Genomic DNA, 16,359 nt, shown 5'->3' on the forward strand with positions numbered 1-16,359 from the left:
ACTACCGCTATCCTTCCCTGTATTAGTGCCCGGAACGCTATATAGTCGTTTACCGTAAAGCTAATAAATAAGCTCGTGGCAGAGTAAGGTTAGCCTATATAAGAGGTATACTATCTGCTACTTACCCTTCCTTTATAAAAGAGTATACGTGTAGTTATCCCTATTAACTATCGTCGCCCTGCGTTTATATATCGTATTAAGGCGGGCGAGGTAACGCCTTATCGCAGTATTATTTAGAAGTATTAAGACCATCCGGCACGCTAGGAGGACATGCCGTTCTTTTACTTTGCTACCCGTATTAGTGTAACCGCTAAGAATCCTAACCTATAGCGTGAGTTTCCCTATACTAAGGAGCGAATTCTTAACTACTTCCCTTAGTATAGGAAGGATAGGGAGTCGCCGGAGTATAAGGAGTATTACCGTGTAAAGTTAATACTGCACTACCCTTTTAGGGACCTGGAATAGCTACTGGCCTTTAACGGCGAGGTCTACGATACTTATGCTAGTGCTTATAACGCCTACCTTAATATCCACTAAGGTATTTATAAGCCGGATTATTATAACTTCCCTTGATCTGATAAGGACCCGGATACCCCTTATAACGAGTTTAAGGATAAAGAGGTGGAAGAGTGGATAGTTTACGAGGCGTGGTATAATATAGCGGCCGAGATACCTTACCGGCAGCTTAAAACAGATAACCTAGAGCTCCTAGGTAATCGGGAGGTTAATCTAGCGTATTAGTAGGATAGCTATATCGGACGATACCCCGAAATAACCGGTGACTTCTAGACTAACAAGCGGGCTACCCACTTATAGACACGCCTCCAGGGTATTTCTGATCTATCCACCTAGCCCGATATACTATCCGACGAAGATATTAGTACCCTGAATACGAAGCAGAGGCAGATCTATAATATTATTATAGCGTACTATAGTATATTATTAGAAGGCCGGGAACCCCCCTAGCTATTACTGTATATTAATAAACGTGGCGGCACGGGTAAGTCGTATATTATCCGCCTACTTCGTGGCACTCTTTATAGCATAGCATCGTAGTTCGGTCTTTCGGACCCTATTTAGCTTAGTGCTCCCACTAGCCTCCCCGCTAATAGCATTAACGGATCTACCCTATATTCCCTTTTTCCGGCTTCTAATTACTCGGTTATAGTTCTATCCGCTAGGAACCGCTAAGGTAAGCCGCTTATAGCAGTAATAGACCCGTGTACGGTATCTTATTATCGATAAGAAGTCGATAATTAGTATCCGGCTCCTAGGATAGCTTAATAACCGTCTTTATTAGCTTCTGCCCGGTAATATCGATCTGCTTTTTGGTGGAGTAAGTATCCTGCTTATAGGCGACTTCTACTAACTACCGCCTATCTAAGAGAGGCCCCTCTTCACGTCTTACCCTTTACGTGATAAGTATAAGATTCTTAGCCGTACCCTATACTAGCTTTTTAACCGGACTATTAAGCTTAACGTTATTATTCGTTAGCAGGGTAATAACTAGCTCGGATTTCGTGATGCCCTTAAAGGCCTACGTTATTCCGAGCCCTCTCGCGAGGCGTGGCAGCTACTAACTACCCGTGTATATACATTACTATCTACTAAAAAGGTCACTACGTTTAATAGTGCCCTGCGTATATACTTTATAAATGCCTAGGTACGTGATACTATCCTTTATATACAGGATATAACTAACAGGCATATAGGTTAACAAGTATAATATCCTTTATATACAGGGTATTACAGAGCCTATTAAGCTAATACTGGCTTCTTATATAGGCCCTGATTCTGCGTATCCGGACAAAGTCAAGTACGAAGATACCGGTAACCTTTATAATAAGCTATAGCTCTATAAGGGCGCCCGTGTAATATTAACCGAGAATATCTGGATATACTATAGCCTCTATAATAGTGCCCTTAGCACCGTTATGGATATTACGTGGGCTAAAGGTAATGACTAGCGGATAGCTGCCCCTATTACTATACTCTGCTAGTTTAATAACTATACCGGCCCTGCTTTTATTACTAAAGAACGGTTTAGTATACGTTAGGTCGTTCCGATTTTATAATCTACCCACGACTTCACGAAGGGTAGTATAACCTATAGCCGTACACAGTTTCCTCTTACTATCGCCTATACGATCACGGTCTATAAGTCCTAGGGCCTAATACTTAATAACGTTATCCTCGATATATTATAGTATAAGTTTATATAGGGGCTTATTTACGTTACTATGTCGCGTGTTAAGAGGCTTAACGGTTTACTATTTAAGGGGCAGTTCGACTATAAGATACTGTATCGTAAAGAGACTAAGACTATAAAGGATCGGAAGGAGGATACTAAGCGTCGCGCTTAGTAACATATTACTATATAGTAATAGCTGCTTTACAGCTATCACCTTATAGTATTTAGCTTGCTTTATCTATGCCTCTTTATAAATCTATACGCCTTAGTTCGGGGTTCTGCTATTATTACTTTCTTTAAGCCTTTATAATAATAATAGAGTCGGCTTTATTATACTATATATAGTAGTCCTTACGTGGTAGTATAGTATAATAGAAGGCAGGTCCTCCCTTAATAGCCCTTTATAGCTCTTACCTTCCACGGAATAATAGGTAGCTTAACTTAATTTATCTATAGAAAACACTAACTATTATAGCTATCACGATACTAATAACAGCTTTACTACCACCGTTATTATCACTATTATTATCACTACTATCATCGTTATTATTATTATCGTCGTTATTATGTCTCTTAACGTTTATAAAGTGCCTAATACTATCAAGGAGGAGCTTACTAGCCTCCTTAGTATATTATAGATAATATCTAGAAAGCAGCTACCGTGATAGCTAACTCTATATATAGGAAATAGTAAAAAGCGTAAGCTCGCTGCTATACCCCTTGCCCCCCCCGAAGAGGATACCGCCGCCGCCCCTCCCGCCGATAAAGATCCCTTACCCGCTCCCCCTCCCTCCCTTAAGCCCGAGCCGTTAAGTAAGTGTTTAGGCCTAATATCTATTAATTTACTATAATACTAACTACTCACCCTTAGCTGCCTTTAAATATATTAAGGCTAATATTCTGTCCTATTATTCCCGCCCGGCCACCGGCGCCGCCCTCGCTCTTACCGACCTCCCTTTACGCCGTGACCTCGTCTCTAATAAGGCTAGCCGTGGCGCCTTCTCGACGAAAAAGCCTGCTAACGTCCCGGCTACTATAGTCCAGCTTATTAGGGACAAGGTTACGGCGCCCTGCAACCGCTACGCTAAAAGGTTCGGGCTTTAGGCCCAGTATATAATACCGCCCATCGGGCTCTATAGCATCACGAAAGGTGCTTACGCTAACTACCACTTTAATTCGTTAGGTAGTAACTATTCCCTTTATAATAGTAAGTCTATCTCCTATAGCTCTACTATAACAGCTATCTAATAACTATACTAGAAAACCGGGTTCTAATAGCCCTAGTCCCCCCCGCCGCTAACCCCGATACCCTACCCGGATCTGCTAGCCCAGATCTAGTGCAGTTAAAGGAACAGTTTAAGAGGATAACGGATACTCAGCGGGCTAGCGCTAAGGCTAGAATATAGGGGGAAATAGCCGCCCTCGTTTAGGCTAAGTATAAGCTACGTGCAGAGCAATAGTAGTAATAGCTATAATAATAGTAATAGTAAGAGTAGCAGTAAGAGTAGTAGTAAGAGTAATAGCAGTAAGAGTAATAGCAGGTCGTGATCGAGTCGGATAAAGATACCGATTACGAGCAGTTTTTCTATAATAATTTAAACGATATTGCTTAGTTCTTTTTTTTTTTATAATATAAATTCTATCGGATCTAGGAATACTCCGAGTATCTAAAAAGAGTAGGGCTTTAGCTGTTAAGCAGCTATCACCACGTCGCTTAATCACCTCGTCGCTTAATCACCTCGTCGCTAGGCTCTTATCGCTCCGCTGGAATTTCCCTCGAAGCTTTTTTATCGCTTCGAGGGACAAGTATCTTAAGTCGGCGTCGTATTTCGGATATTGGCACCCCGAACGACCTCAGCGTAGGTATGTTACCGTATAATCACTGCACTCTTTACCTGTTTCCTGCATGGATATCCACTATAGGGTAAGGCATGAGGAGCGGTCGAACTCGAGGAAGAATTGAGTTGAAGCAGCAATTAAGGGACGAACTAGAGGGGTGTAGGAGAAGAGACAGGGCAGTCCGTCGGCCATTCCAGAGACTAGGATTACTTTCTACTTTCTTTTCCATTTCTTCCTTTTTTCTTTCCATTTTTTTTTCATATCTTCCAGTCCCTACTGACTTGCATGCTTACTTTTGCGCAACTGCCGACTGCCTTACTCCGCTTCCCGTATCAATCCAACACCTGAAAGGGCAGGCAGATGGCAGCATTGTCTGCCCAGCACCGGCTAGTCCGGAGAGATGGTGTGCAGATGCAACATTCTCGTGGATTTATTGGTGAGGGCAGCTGGGACATGCAGCATCTTACACTGCACTGACTGCAGCACCTTCAATCCCTGCTAGAAAACGAATCGATTATTCGATCCCGCTTCGACACGGCAGTTATGGGAAAAGCAAAGCCATAGTGGATCAACATTATCGTGGCGCGTATAGGCATCCATCCTATCCCAGACGCTCTGAAAGACCTCTGTCTGTCTCCTCCTTTGACGCCCGTAAACTCCACGTCGACCTTGATATGTCAAATTCGATTCACCCAGAGTTCTAAAAATACACATGCACTGATAAGACCGTTGACTGGGCGAACCAAGTGATAACCCAGGGCGGTGTGCTCGACTACGACCCAATATGGCAGCGAGACCGATTCGCTCCGCGCCGGATCTAACTAACACTGACACTCTCCATTCAAAATACTACCCAACTCCTCTCCTCTCCGATTTTTGGAGGAGCCTAAGAATTGGCGGACCAATACCTCGTCGGTCATTGGATACAGACTCAAAGGTGTCGTGGGGTGCCATTGTTACACCCACGTGCGTCACGGCCTTCCTGCATACTGGGTTGTTCTCTGCCTTGGCCAGGGTTTGGTGATCGCATACTGCACCTGTCGACATGCCCAAAGAAATGAACCAGAGAAATGAACCTCCCTGTCTTCGGAACGATTACCAACCCACTATCTATCCCCACCCCTCCCGTGCCTCGACGTGGCCCCTGAACCCCTGAACGATCGAGTCGGGAGGTGGGCACGGTCGGAAGAAGCCGAACCATCGGCGTGGATGAGATGAGATGAGTATCACGAACATCACTCGAGTTTTGATGAGAAACGACATTCGAATCCTAAATTTCAAGGGCGACCGTTAGGCTTGGCATGCACCCGAAATTTCCAGAAGCTCATTCTACTACCGACTTGCGGCGCAGCCGGCACATGGGCTTGATTTGCACGGTCGAACGACGCAGACTCGGACCCGACGTATGTAATCTGTTAAAGACGCATGCACATGAGGGACGTGAGGGTGAACCGGTATACCATCGACGTACTACATTAAGAAACAACCAAATCATGATCCCTCCCATAGAAACTCAAGAATACCCAACGCCGACCCCTTTGGCTCAATGACCTGGTTCAGCACAAACCTCGCATCCGTGCTGGAAAAGAGCTCTCTCCACTCACTAACCATCCTCTCACGAGCGTTGAACACGGCCGCCATATTCAAGTCGGCCGCCCTCAGGTCCTTCTCCCTCCAGAGCGCAATGGCCCCCGGTTCCGGCATGCACGTGTCCTGCACGACCACCCGCGCGCCCTTCCTCAGGGCCGGGATCAGCGACGTTAAGATGGCGCGGCAGTACTTGTCGGACCAGTTATGCAGGATCCATCGGAGGTAGTACACGTCCGCCTCTGCGGTCTGCGGGGCGAAGATGTCATGCGGCAAAAATTCGATGCGTCCCTTGAGTTCGTCCGGCACGTCGGCTGCGGCGCCCTCGACTATCTGTGGGATGTCCTGGATGAGGAAGGTGAGGTTGTCGAAACGCTTGGCGAGGGCCATGGCGACGTGGCCCCGGCCGCCGCCCATGTCGACTACTCGGGTTGTTTCTGTCGCTGTCGTGCGAGGGAGTGACCCCCACGGGTAGTGGTCTACAATGTAGGAGGTGTGGTGGCCGGAGCCGAGAGAGTAGGCCTTCATGGCACCGGCGAAGCGGAGGGCGCGGGACGGGTCGGCGGAGAGGACGCCATAGATGGATTCCGTGGTGTTGTTGGCGAGAGAGTATCCCTGCATTTCACATGTGAGAAAGAGGAAGACTCCCTCAGGTTATAAGGACATAAAGGGGCGATTTGCATTACCGTCTCATTTGGTTCTTCCGAGCTGGGCCACTTGTGCATCGCGTCGATTGTCTGCCACACGCGCAAGGGGTCAGCCAGTCAGGCCTGGGGCGAATCAAAAAGACGAATGCAGAAACGGACCTTGGCGGCCGCCGGCCACATCTCATGGCTCCCGGTGTACTGCCAGTCGTTCACGTGGGGTAATGCGAGCATCTTGGACACCTTCGTGTGGGCTACCATGCCGGGCTCCGGCTCGCGGAAAATGCGCATCGTCATGGCATGGCGCAGGATGCGCGTTAGGGCAGATTCGTCGAGACCCGTCTGCTTTGCAATCTCGGCGAAGGAGATTTGTCCGCCCGCCGGCACGATGCTGGCGATGTTGTGCCGGCTGATGGCTTGCATGCTCACATTGTTGACGTGCTTTGTGGCCAGGTTAGTACGTACGGTCTTCATCTTAGGCTGTTGGGAAGGGTTGACAAGGAGGGACCGTGGACGTACTCCACTCTTCTGAAAAAGGAGGTCAAGGGGCTCGAGAAGCAAGTCGTAGAGCTCAGAGGTGGCGTCGAGGATGGCATCCTGCGCATCGGAGCCTTCCTTGGGGATGGCGAGAGGCGCGTCCTCGTCAAAGGAGGGGGAAGGTTGGCCGGCGGCGGTGAGAATCTGGTGAAGCTTCGCAACCGAGTCGCTGATGGTCGAGGCGAGCTCGAGGATGCGAGGCTGGGATGATGCGTTGGCGCTCATGTTGGGAATCTAGAGCAGCTTGAGCTCTGTTGCAGTTTGGAAGTATCGTGATCTTCGACTCTGGTCAACTGTGCAAAGAAGCGCGGTGATGAAATATGCGACATTCAAGTCAACGGCTCCCATCGCCGTGTCGTGTCATCCCAGGCATTGCCGTTGGCTGGGAATAAGAAGGGGGGAAATCACTTACAACCCCGTCTTGCTTGACTACGACGTTGAGTCCCTGTCAACCCCGCGCCGGCGCATCCCTTGCTTCCTGCAAATCCGTAAAAACATCGGTCAGCCAAGTCAGTCCCCATATCGCTTTCACTGTTCCCTAGGCCCGGGTCGGGGGAGGGGGTTCAGGGGGTTCACTGTTCAGGGGTTGGCCGGCAACTGTCATTGCTTTATGCAGCTGGCTTTTACCTACAATACAATAGAATACCAACCAGACCAGAGCTTCCAACTCGTGGTTCTGTCATTGGGACCGAACTATTACTCCGTCGTCTTATCCGCGGTAAATTCCGTCTTCTGGCAGCTCACTAACCTCTCGCTCCACTCTAACCTCCCACCCCAGTGCCCCAGTGTCCCCACCCCTAGACTCCAGCACATACGTTGTAGCCGCAATCTTCCCCAGCGCCCTTATCCCTCCATCTTCTCACCGTCTCTGCGTTATTCCCTGGCTGTTTGTCGTCATATCCGTACCAAGTCGGGACTGTCAACTCTAACCAGGCATATTATCCGCCCCCCGCAGCCTATACTGGTATTATCAATCATCATTATCGCCATGGACTGTGGGTAAAGGTGACCTGGGACCTGGGACCTGGACAGACCGGCCAAATGTGGACGAGCTTCGACTTCAATGGTTGCAACCCTGTGCTCGGTCCACCTAGGACCTCCCTTACCTCTGGCTCCTCGAGTCCGCCGTTGGGAATGACCATAAGATGCTCCCTAGGCGCTGCAGGTCTATACAATCATGTGGGGTTTAAAGCACCCTGGGGAGAAAACGGATACGACCGTGATATCCCGTGAACCTCCTGCCTTGCCATTCTCTGGTCCTTATTCCCTCACCTTAATATCTCTATACTAGAGTCTAATGTTGAGCCGACATCAGCCTCTACCCGTGTCGAGTCAGTTTCAACACTCGCTCACTATGGGGATCTCTGTCGCTTTGCAGTATCCTTTACCTACTACCAAGACAAGGCCACTTCTGAAGGATATCCAAGCCCAGGCCCTCCCCGTCTCTCCTCATCAGTCCAAGAATGACAACTACGCCCACGACTGTCTACAGGACCTCCTGAAGAGCGCGGCTCAGCTCTATCCACAGCGCTGCATCTTGATTTACCCGCCGGGCAACACATCAACGCCCATACAAGTCGAATATGCCAGCCTCTACTCCCAAGCTATGGGCCTCGTCCCTCAACTCCAGAACCTCGCTGGCTTTCACCACGGATGCCCGGTCTTGATTCACCTCGACAATCACTGGGACACGTTGCTTTGGTTTTGGGCCGTCCTGCTGTCAGACGGCCTCCCGGTCCTCTCGTCCCCCTTTAGCCAAGATGGCGGACTTCGACGAAAGCATATTCAGGGGCTATCCAGTCTGCTAGAGACGCCGATCTGTATCACCCGAGACGAGTTGCTGGACCTATTCGGAGAGGATCACGGCATGCGGCTTCACACCATCGAGTCCCTTACCCCGGTCAGGCGTGATCCGGTGTCCTCGGCCACCCTCGACTCAAGCGCCGCCGTCTCCCGGCCTAGCACAGATCGTCCGGCGCGGACGGACGATAAGGAGCCCCCACCGGCCATTCTCATGCTGACCTCGGGCAGCACGGGCAACGCCAAGGCCGTGAGGTTGACGCACAATCAAATCTTCGCCGCCATCCAAGGCAAGGCGTCGGCCCGTCCCCTCGAACCGAACAAGCCATTCCTGAACTGGATTGGGCTCGACCACGTCGCCAGTCTGGTGGAGATCCACCTACAAGCCATGGCCCTAGGCCTGGACCAAATTCACGTCCACGCGTCCGACGTCGTATCTTCACCCTCGGTCTTCCTCGACCTCCTGAGCCGCCACCAGGTCTCGCGGTCGTTTGCTCCCAATTTCTTCCTCGCGAGACTCGTGTCCATGGCGAGTTCTTCCCCCGGAGAGTTGCCCGGAGACGGTACCTGGGACCTGAGGAACCTGGGGGTCCTGGCATCAGGGGGTGAGGCCAATGACGTCGACGTCTGTGTGGCGGCGTCCGACTTGTTCGCCAGGTACGGTGCTCGAAGGGACGTCATCACCCCCGGGTTCGGCATGACGGAGACGTGCGCCGGGGCCATCTACAACCTCGACTGCCCTGCATACGACGTCAAGAATGGCCGGTCGTTCGCTTCCCTCGGTAAATGCGTCACTGGGATCGAGATGCGGGTCACCGTCACCGTCCCCTCCGGCGAAGGAGGTTCGGACCAGCAGTTTCGCCATGCTGCGCCCGACGAGCCTGGTGATCTTGAAATTCGCGGCAAGATTGTTTTCGACGGCTACTATCGGAATCAAGCGGCCACGGAGGAGGCCTTCACCCCTGATGGTTGGTTCCGGACCGGCGACAGCGCCACCATCGACTCGGACGGTAACCTCAATCTCCTGGGCAGGGTCAAGGACATCATGAACATCAACGGCGTGAAGATGAGTTCCGCGGACGTGCAGACAGCAATCGAAAACGCGCTGTCTGGGCTTGGGACAGTGGGCTTGATCGTCAGCTTCCCGTCGCGAGACCTGAGGGCGTATACCGAGCAGGTCACTGTGGCCTACATCCCCCATCAGTGGCCGCTGGAAGCCGGGGACGTGGCCAAGATCCATCATGCCGTTGCAGAAGCATGCATCGTCTGCACCGGGTCCCGTCCCACCGTCTTTGGCGTTCGAGATCAGTCCAGCCTACCGGTATCGGCTCTCGGCAAGATCTCGAGAGCAAAGATGCGGGTGCTCTACGAAAAAGGGGTTTTCCAGGAACAGGTCAACCTTCATAACGCCGCGCTGGAGCAACAGAGATCGAAGAACCTGACCATGCCCACGAATGAGCTGGAGGCTAGTCTTTTGCTTGATCTTGCCGACGTGCTCCGTGTCAAAAACACCAGGCCGATCGGCGTCGAGACACCCATGTACGACATGGGCTTCACCTCCATGGACCTGGTCCGACTCAAGCACCGGCTCGACAAGCGCTTCGCTACAAACATCCCCGTCGTCACCTTAATGAAGAACCCCACCGTACGGGCTCTCGCGACCGCTCTTTCTTCCCAATTCGGCCCCGCCATCCAGCAAATGTCGTCGGACGGTTCTTCCCCAGTCGATACCACGCACACCGTCGCACGTACCCCCTACGACCCCGTCGTGACCTTCCGGTCCGAAGGCTCCAAGACTCCCCTCTGGCTCGTCCACCCGGGTGTAGGCGAAGTCCTCGTCTTCATCGGACTCGCACAGCAACTTGCCGACGACGACCGTCCCGTCTACGCCCTGCGCGCGCGGGGGTTCGAACCCGGTCACGAACCCTTCTCGACCATCGACCAAGTCGTCGAGTGCTACCGCACGGCCATCCTACAGCGGCAGCCCGAGGGACCCTACGCGATCGCGGGGTACAGCTACGGCACGATGCTCGCCTTTGAGATCTCCAAGCGTCTGGAGAGGGAGAACGGCGCGACGATCCAGTTCCTGGGCAGTTTCAACCTGCCGCCGCACATCAAGCCGCGCATGCGCCAGCTCAACTGGAACATGTGCCTACTCCACCTGGCCTACTTTCTGGGTCTCGTGTCCGAGTCGTATGCCGATAGCATAGAAGACGGGTTCCGCGAACTCCCCCGCGAGCAGGCCATGCCCACGGTTCTGGGTATGGCGGATAAGCAGCGCCTGTTGGAACTCGGGTTGGACCGAGAGGCCCTGGGGGGATGGGCTACGCTGGCTTTCGGACTGCAGAGAATGGCTGTCGACTATGAGCCGTCCGGCTTGGTGGAGTCGATGGATGTGTTCCATGCGACGCCGCTCAAGGTCGCTGCGAGGTCGAGGGAGGATTGGATTCACAACCACTTGAGCAAATGGAAGCATTTTTGTAGGACGGATGTGAGGTTCCATGCTGTTGGGGGAGAACATTATACCATGATCGGACCGGAGCATGTTGGGTCTTTTGCGGCGACGCTGAAGGAGGCATTGAGGAATAGGGGGTTGTAATTGAGATTCAGGGGGAAGTTAAGTGATGCGGGAAAGACTCCAAGGACTTACACGGCACGGGCGTTACGGGGCGATTGGATAATAATTTAGCGATGCTTCTTTTTTCTTTCCTGCTCTCTTCTCTTTCTTTTGTTCTTTTTTCTCTTAGTAGTCTTGTTCCAACGCCAAAATATCAATGTTTTGTTCCTGCACGTGTGAATCAATGTCAAGCAGACTTTCGCGTGATGCCAATGCCCCCTGTCTTCCGTTGCTCCAGGGGACCCGTCACTTCCCCACAGGCATCTGCCTACTATAATTAGGCGCTCAAGCGCTAATCTTACCGAGGTCATGGAATGCTGGTTAGTGTCGATCCCCGCTATTTCCCGTCGGCGCCAGATAATCGGCTTCTGGGTCGGCTTCCACGTCAGCCTTTATTAGAGCAAAATGGTCCCAAGAATGCCTAGATGTGGATTCTAATGCTCTGGCCTAGTAGACATCGCCCACGGGAAGACAGTAATACATTATGGCTCATCACGGTGTAATCACAACGTACCGACTGGACGGATCTTAGCATTATGCCTAAAAGGCCCTTGGCAGCGCTAACGCCCCGGCCTAGATTCCCCTCCTGGTATAGGTTGTGCCCCGTAGACCCCCTAGGTCCGCTACTCTTCGGGGAGGGGTTGGTGATGATTTGAACCCCTTCCCAGCTCTCCCCGCCCGGACGTAGCATCTGAGGGCAAAGATGGGTGTGAAGACGTCGCAACACTGCTATATCGACACCCTCGATACCCTGCTTCCTCAAGCCACCCCGTCTCTTCCCTGACATCTAAATACCTCCCAGGTTAACGTCTAATCGCTCGAGCTTGACTCTGCTTTACACGCGCACGTCACATCCTCTCTCATCGATATACCAACACTTCACACGCCCATCATGGAGTCAGCATTGGCCTCTATTAAGCAGCTCGCGGCCAATGCCAGCGAGGCTACCCGTCGACAACTCATCACCACGCTGCACGAACTCGCCTACTCATTGGAGGATGCCAACGACACCGTGCATCGCTATGGCTACTTGGTGAGCACCTCCAGAGTCCAGTCTACTTCACCTCCATCCATCCTTTCGGTACGAACCTCGGTTCTCCAAGATGACGCTGACCACCTCATTTTTAGCACCTTCAAACAGCTGCTGTCAAGACCGGCTTCGACCTGGGACTCTTCAGGTTCATCAGCGCATCAGAGGGACCCGTTACCGTGAGCCAAATTGCCGACAAGACCGGAGCTGACCCGCTGTTTCTGAGTACGACCCCAATGTGCTTTCAACTGCGTCGCCTTGTCATTGAAAAGCCTCAGGCGGCCTTCTTCCAGCATAGACTAACTCGGGATGGATCTTCAGGTCGGTTCTTGAGCTACCTTGCCTCCACAGGCGCCGTCAAGGAAGTCGCAAAAGATGAGTTTGCCGCCAACAATGTCACAAAGAACCTCGCCGAAAAGGTCACCGAGGCCGGCGTCTCCCACTGGTAAGTCCAGACCCCGTGCCCTTTCCCGAATCGCTCAACCCGTCGTCATTCCATAGTAACCGGTCTCTGTCGCCTCTCTGATAGTTTCGAAACCATTGGACCGCAATACCAAACCATCCCCGCCTTCCTGAAAAAGACCAGCTACAAGAGCCCCAGTGATGAGATCCACACCGTCTTCCAAGACGCCTGGAAAACAGATAAGCACGCTTTCGCCTGGTTCGCGGACCACCCCGAGAAACTCGACTACTTCAACGACTACATGGCCTTCCGCCGCGAGCCCGAGCTCTCCTGGCTGACCGTCTACCCTGTGGAAGAGGAAACGCGGGGCTGGGATGCCTCGAGGCCCGTCTACGTTAACATTGGCGGCGGCATCGGCCACCAATGCGCCCAGTTCAAGGAAAGGTACCCCAATATTCCCGGCCAGGTGATCCTGCAGGACATGCCGCACTCCATCGCGAAAGCCCTCCCGACGCCCGGCGTCGACAACGTAGCCCATAACTTCTTCGAGCCGCAGCCCGTCCGGGGGGCCAAGTTCTACTTCGCCCGCGGCGTGCTCCACAACCATCCCGATCACAAGGTGAGGACTTTGCTAGAGAACATCAAGTCCGCCATGGCCCCCGACTCGGTCCTCCTGTTAGACGAGATGGTCTTGCCCGAGACGGGGGTCAATTCGTACGCCGCTGCCATGGACCTGACCATGATGGCGGCTTTTGCCTCCATGGAGAGGTCCGAGGCGCAATGGCGGAAGATTGTCGAGGACGTGGGCTTGAAGTTGGTGAAGACGTATCCGTACAACCCGGTCAGCTACGAGAGTGTCATGGACATTCGGCTGCCCTAGAGAGTGCATTCGGAATGGGAACGGATGACCAGAACAGCTTTTTGATGAGAATCACGGCGTATCAAGAAGCCGAAACGTTATAATACTGCAAGTTGGTCGATAGCAGGAACGCAGGAAAGCAGAGGATAAAGCGAATATGGAATTAGGATTTTGATTGTTTCTTTTAATGAATACACGTTTTTCTTACTTTAGCCTCTCCGCAACGCCGGCAGCTGCAGGCCGAATAAGACCACTGCCTCACAAGGGGCTCTCGATGTGGGCTTTAGTAGTCACTCGAATACAAACGAACAAAAAAGCCATCTCCTGGCGGCCCGACCTGAGCGGCCGCTGGCTATATATACAGTCACTAAGCCAATATTCCGACGGATTCTTAACAATTTCCCACTTATAGTATACGCGCTAAAGGTAGAAATGCGTCGAAATTATTGCTGAGCCACTGTACTAAGTTCGGGGAGGTTTACATAGACGGTCTACGAGACGGTGTGTGAAGAGATAAAGTAGTAAATGTTAGTCAGCTCGGAGCAACCCGTATTCGACGGCCCCACCCGGACATGTGGGTCTAGTTCCGGCCTTCGGCCGTGAAGTCCGATCGGTCCAAAGTGTGGGCACGGGTACATAATCACGAGCATCTTTACGTTAACCACCTCTTGTCCTCCCCTATAAAACTCTGCTGCCCACTGCCGAGGTCATTGGTTGACTAATACGGTCAACCGGACGCCCCGTCCGACCTGAGAACATTTCCTGGCAAATGGCTCAGGGATCGGCAGTCCGCATGACCCGGAACGGAACCAAGGTACTGGATCGGCATTCCATCGCCCCGGATTAGGAACTTCGATGGGACGGCGGGGCTCTGGGTAATTCCAGGATTCCCAATGACGACTCGGAGCTCGTGAAAGCCTGTCGCCACGCTCCTTTGCAGGAAAAGTACACGTGTAAACGACACAGAAGTGTATTTCCCGCCCGATAACTACCGGGCCGTTTCATGTTTCCCCGCGGGGTATCCCCCGGCTTTCCGGCAGTGCGACCGGCCATTGGTGCGCGTTTCCAGGATAATATCCGTTAACATTGGCAGCGCTGCTATTGCTTGAGTTGGCAAAAAGTCGGTAGATCATGTAGGAACATAAACACCAAAACCTGCATCTCGCGGCAAGCCTGTCGCTTAGCCAAAACAGGTAGCATCTTGACGATCTGAATGCAATGAGATTCGTGATAGGGGCGCGTAGCTCGACACGCGGGCCATGTCGTCAGTTATCCAATTCCAAGATAGGTGTCGAGCAAGTCGGCATTGAGGATTCAGATTTCTCTTAATCCAAATCATCTCACGGGTATTAATAGAGCCTCCCTTCCATACTGAGAGAACCATCTCAGGATTGAAGACTAACTATCAGTTGCCCTTTGACACGAACTCCCAGTCCATCAAACGAAACCACGTTCTTCGGCGCTCATCACCATGAAGACATCTTCGGTTATTACCTTGACGCTGGCATCGCTGGCGTCGCTGGTCTCAGGCCTTCCCTCTCCCCTAGCCGCCCGCCAGACGCAGTTTGCCGACTATCTCTTTGTATACGTACGTGCTTCCCAAGCAGGAATCAGCGAGATTTCATTGCCATTTTCAACCATCACTGACAGACGAGGCTACTGCAGTTCACCGGCGAAGGCACCGAGAATGGGGAACAGGTGTACATGTCCGTCAGCAACTGGAACGACCCAGGCTCATGGACCCCGGTGAACGGCGGCCAACCCGTGCTCGTCAGCAACGTCGGCGAGACGGGCGTGCGCGACCCGACCATCATCCGCAGCCCCGACGGTTCCACCTTCTACGTGATCGCCACGGACCTGTGGGTGTACCCGCGCGGCTGGAACGTCGGCGACGACTACACGACCAAGGGATCCAAGAACATTGTTGTCTGGGAATCCAACGATCTCGTCAACTGGTCCGAGGCCCGTCTCGCCCACGTCTCCCCCGACAACGCCGGCATGACCTGGGCCCCCGACGTCATCTGGCACCCCGAGCGGGGTCAGTACATGGTGTACTGGACCACAAACCTCATCGGCGAGGGCTGGTTCATTATGCGCTCCTTCACGAGCGACTTCCATACCTTCTCTCCGGCTGAGAAGTACCTTACCGGCGCCGGTATGGACTGCACAATCGGCCACGATGTTGCCGGGGGCGCGTACCACCGTATCTGCAAGAACGGCGCCGATGAGCTCATTGAGCAGGCCAGCGCTCCGTCCCTGGATGGTCCCTGGAATGTTGTTACTGGTGGTATTGGTTCTGGCACCATTCCCGCAGGCGAGGGTCCGCTCATGTTCCCGGACAACGACGACCCTAGCAAGGTAAGCTGAGACTTGCGATTTCCCCTTTCCCCCTTTCCCCCTTTCCCCTTTTCCCCCTTTCCCCCTTTTTCCCTCACCCCCTTTTTCCCTCACCCCCTTTCTTTTCCTTGTTATAAATGCGCCGCCCCAATCCCAACCAAAAAAGAAAGCAAGATTTGTATTATTTAAGAGACTAATGAGATGCAGTGGCACTTGTTCATTGACGACTTCACCCGCGGCGCTGGCTACGTTCCCTTCGAGACCAACAACATTGCCTCCGGCCAGTGGTCGCCGTCGTCGCTCTCGATCGGACCCGGTTATCGACACGGATACGTCATCGGAATGTATGTATCTCCTATAATTCCTTTTCTCGTTTTCAGTGTAGTAAACTAGTTAGCTAACCCGTTTGAAGTACTGCCGAGGAACGGGCTGCTCTTACCGCTTAAAGGTAATTTTAGTGTCACGTTCGAACACATCGTCAGGGGAAGTGATTATATGGCAATGGTGGAGATACG

The 16,359-nt window shown here is 52.3% G+C and overlaps 7 protein-coding genes across 7 annotated transcripts; 4 read left to right on the top strand and 3 right to left on the bottom strand.

Moving 5' to 3' along the window:
* Window positions 1–270: 270 nt before the first annotated feature.
* On the top strand, window positions 271–4,154 carry ACRALDRAFT_1069410 (uncharacterized protein; the record flags this gene model as incomplete). The annotated part of the gene is made up of 16 exons (XM_071017668.1): window positions 271–303; window positions 947–1,000; window positions 1,169–1,192; window positions 1,301–1,336; window positions 1,633–1,663; window positions 1,786–1,816; window positions 1,907–1,956; window positions 2,388–2,411; window positions 2,537–2,549; window positions 2,883–3,004; window positions 3,063–3,282; window positions 3,379–3,398; window positions 3,452–3,545; window positions 3,679–3,701; window positions 3,844–4,054; window positions 4,115–4,154. 16 exons carry the CDS (start codon window positions 271–273, stop codon window positions 4,152–4,154), a joined length of 1,026 nt encoding a protein of 341 aa, XP_070875656.1.
* A 1,275-nt stretch (window positions 4,155–5,429) lies between these two features.
* On the bottom strand, window positions 5,430–7,168 carry ACRALDRAFT_1080807 (uncharacterized protein). The gene is made up of 4 exons (XM_071019075.1): window positions 6,781–7,168; window positions 6,424–6,702; window positions 6,304–6,354; window positions 5,430–6,232 (listed from the first exon to the last, which is right to left on the bottom strand). The coding sequence occupies exons 1-4, from the start codon at window positions 7,021–7,023 to the stop codon at window positions 5,522–5,524; spliced, it is 1,284 nt and encodes a 427-aa protein (XP_070875657.1). The 5' UTR covers window positions 7,024–7,168; the 3' UTR covers window positions 5,430–5,521.
* A 984-nt stretch (window positions 7,169–8,152) lies between these two features.
* ACRALDRAFT_2102957 (uncharacterized protein) lies at window positions 8,153–11,197 on the top strand (the record flags this gene model as incomplete). Its single annotated transcript, XM_071023120.1, has 3 exons — window positions 8,153–9,421; window positions 9,455–10,310; window positions 10,386–11,197. The coding sequence occupies 3 exons, from the start codon at window positions 8,153–8,155 to the stop codon at window positions 11,195–11,197; spliced, it is 2,937 nt and encodes a 978-aa protein (XP_070875658.1).
* An 805-nt stretch (window positions 11,198–12,002) lies between these two features.
* On the top strand, window positions 12,003–13,718 carry ACRALDRAFT_1075525 (uncharacterized protein). Its single transcript, XM_071018390.1, has 4 exons — window positions 12,003–12,248; window positions 12,344–12,470; window positions 12,567–12,690; window positions 12,775–13,718. Exons 1-4 carry the CDS (start codon window positions 12,108–12,110, stop codon window positions 13,526–13,528), a joined length of 1,146 nt encoding a protein of 381 aa, XP_070875659.1. The 5' UTR covers window positions 12,003–12,107; the 3' UTR covers window positions 13,529–13,718.
* Window positions 13,719–13,765: 47 nt separating this feature from the next.
* Window positions 13,766–14,560, bottom strand: ACRALDRAFT_2018324 (uncharacterized protein; the record flags this gene model as incomplete). Its single annotated transcript, XM_071019930.1, has 5 exons — window positions 13,766–13,855; window positions 13,966–13,998; window positions 14,074–14,198; window positions 14,240–14,439; window positions 14,472–14,560. 5 exons carry the CDS (start codon window positions 14,558–14,560, stop codon window positions 13,766–13,768), a joined length of 537 nt encoding a protein of 178 aa, XP_070875660.1.
* Window positions 14,561–14,605: 45 nt separating this feature from the next.
* ACRALDRAFT_2018325 (uncharacterized protein) lies at window positions 14,606–14,945 on the bottom strand (the record flags this gene model as incomplete). The annotated part of the gene is made up of 4 exons (XM_071019931.1): window positions 14,606–14,716; window positions 14,760–14,829; window positions 14,880–14,905; window positions 14,931–14,945. 4 exons carry the CDS (start codon window positions 14,943–14,945, stop codon window positions 14,606–14,608), a joined length of 222 nt encoding a protein of 73 aa, XP_070875661.1.
* A 33-nt stretch (window positions 14,946–14,978) lies between these two features.
* ACRALDRAFT_1069414 (glycoside hydrolase family 43 protein) lies at window positions 14,979–16,290 on the top strand (the record flags this gene model as incomplete). Its single annotated transcript, XM_071017669.1, has 4 exons — window positions 14,979–15,095; window positions 15,158–15,865; window positions 16,052–16,188; window positions 16,257–16,290. 4 exons carry the CDS (start codon window positions 14,979–14,981, stop codon window positions 16,288–16,290), a joined length of 996 nt encoding a protein of 331 aa, XP_070875662.1.
* Window positions 16,291–16,359: the final 69 nt, after the last annotated feature.

This window comes from Sodiomyces alcalophilus (genome assembly GCF_042370955.1).
Source record: "Sodiomyces alcalophilus JCM 7366 unplaced genomic scaffold ACRALscaffold_3, whole genome shotgun sequence".
NCBI lineage: Eukaryota > Fungi > Ascomycota > Sordariomycetes > Glomerellales > Plectosphaerellaceae > Sodiomyces > Sodiomyces alcalophilus.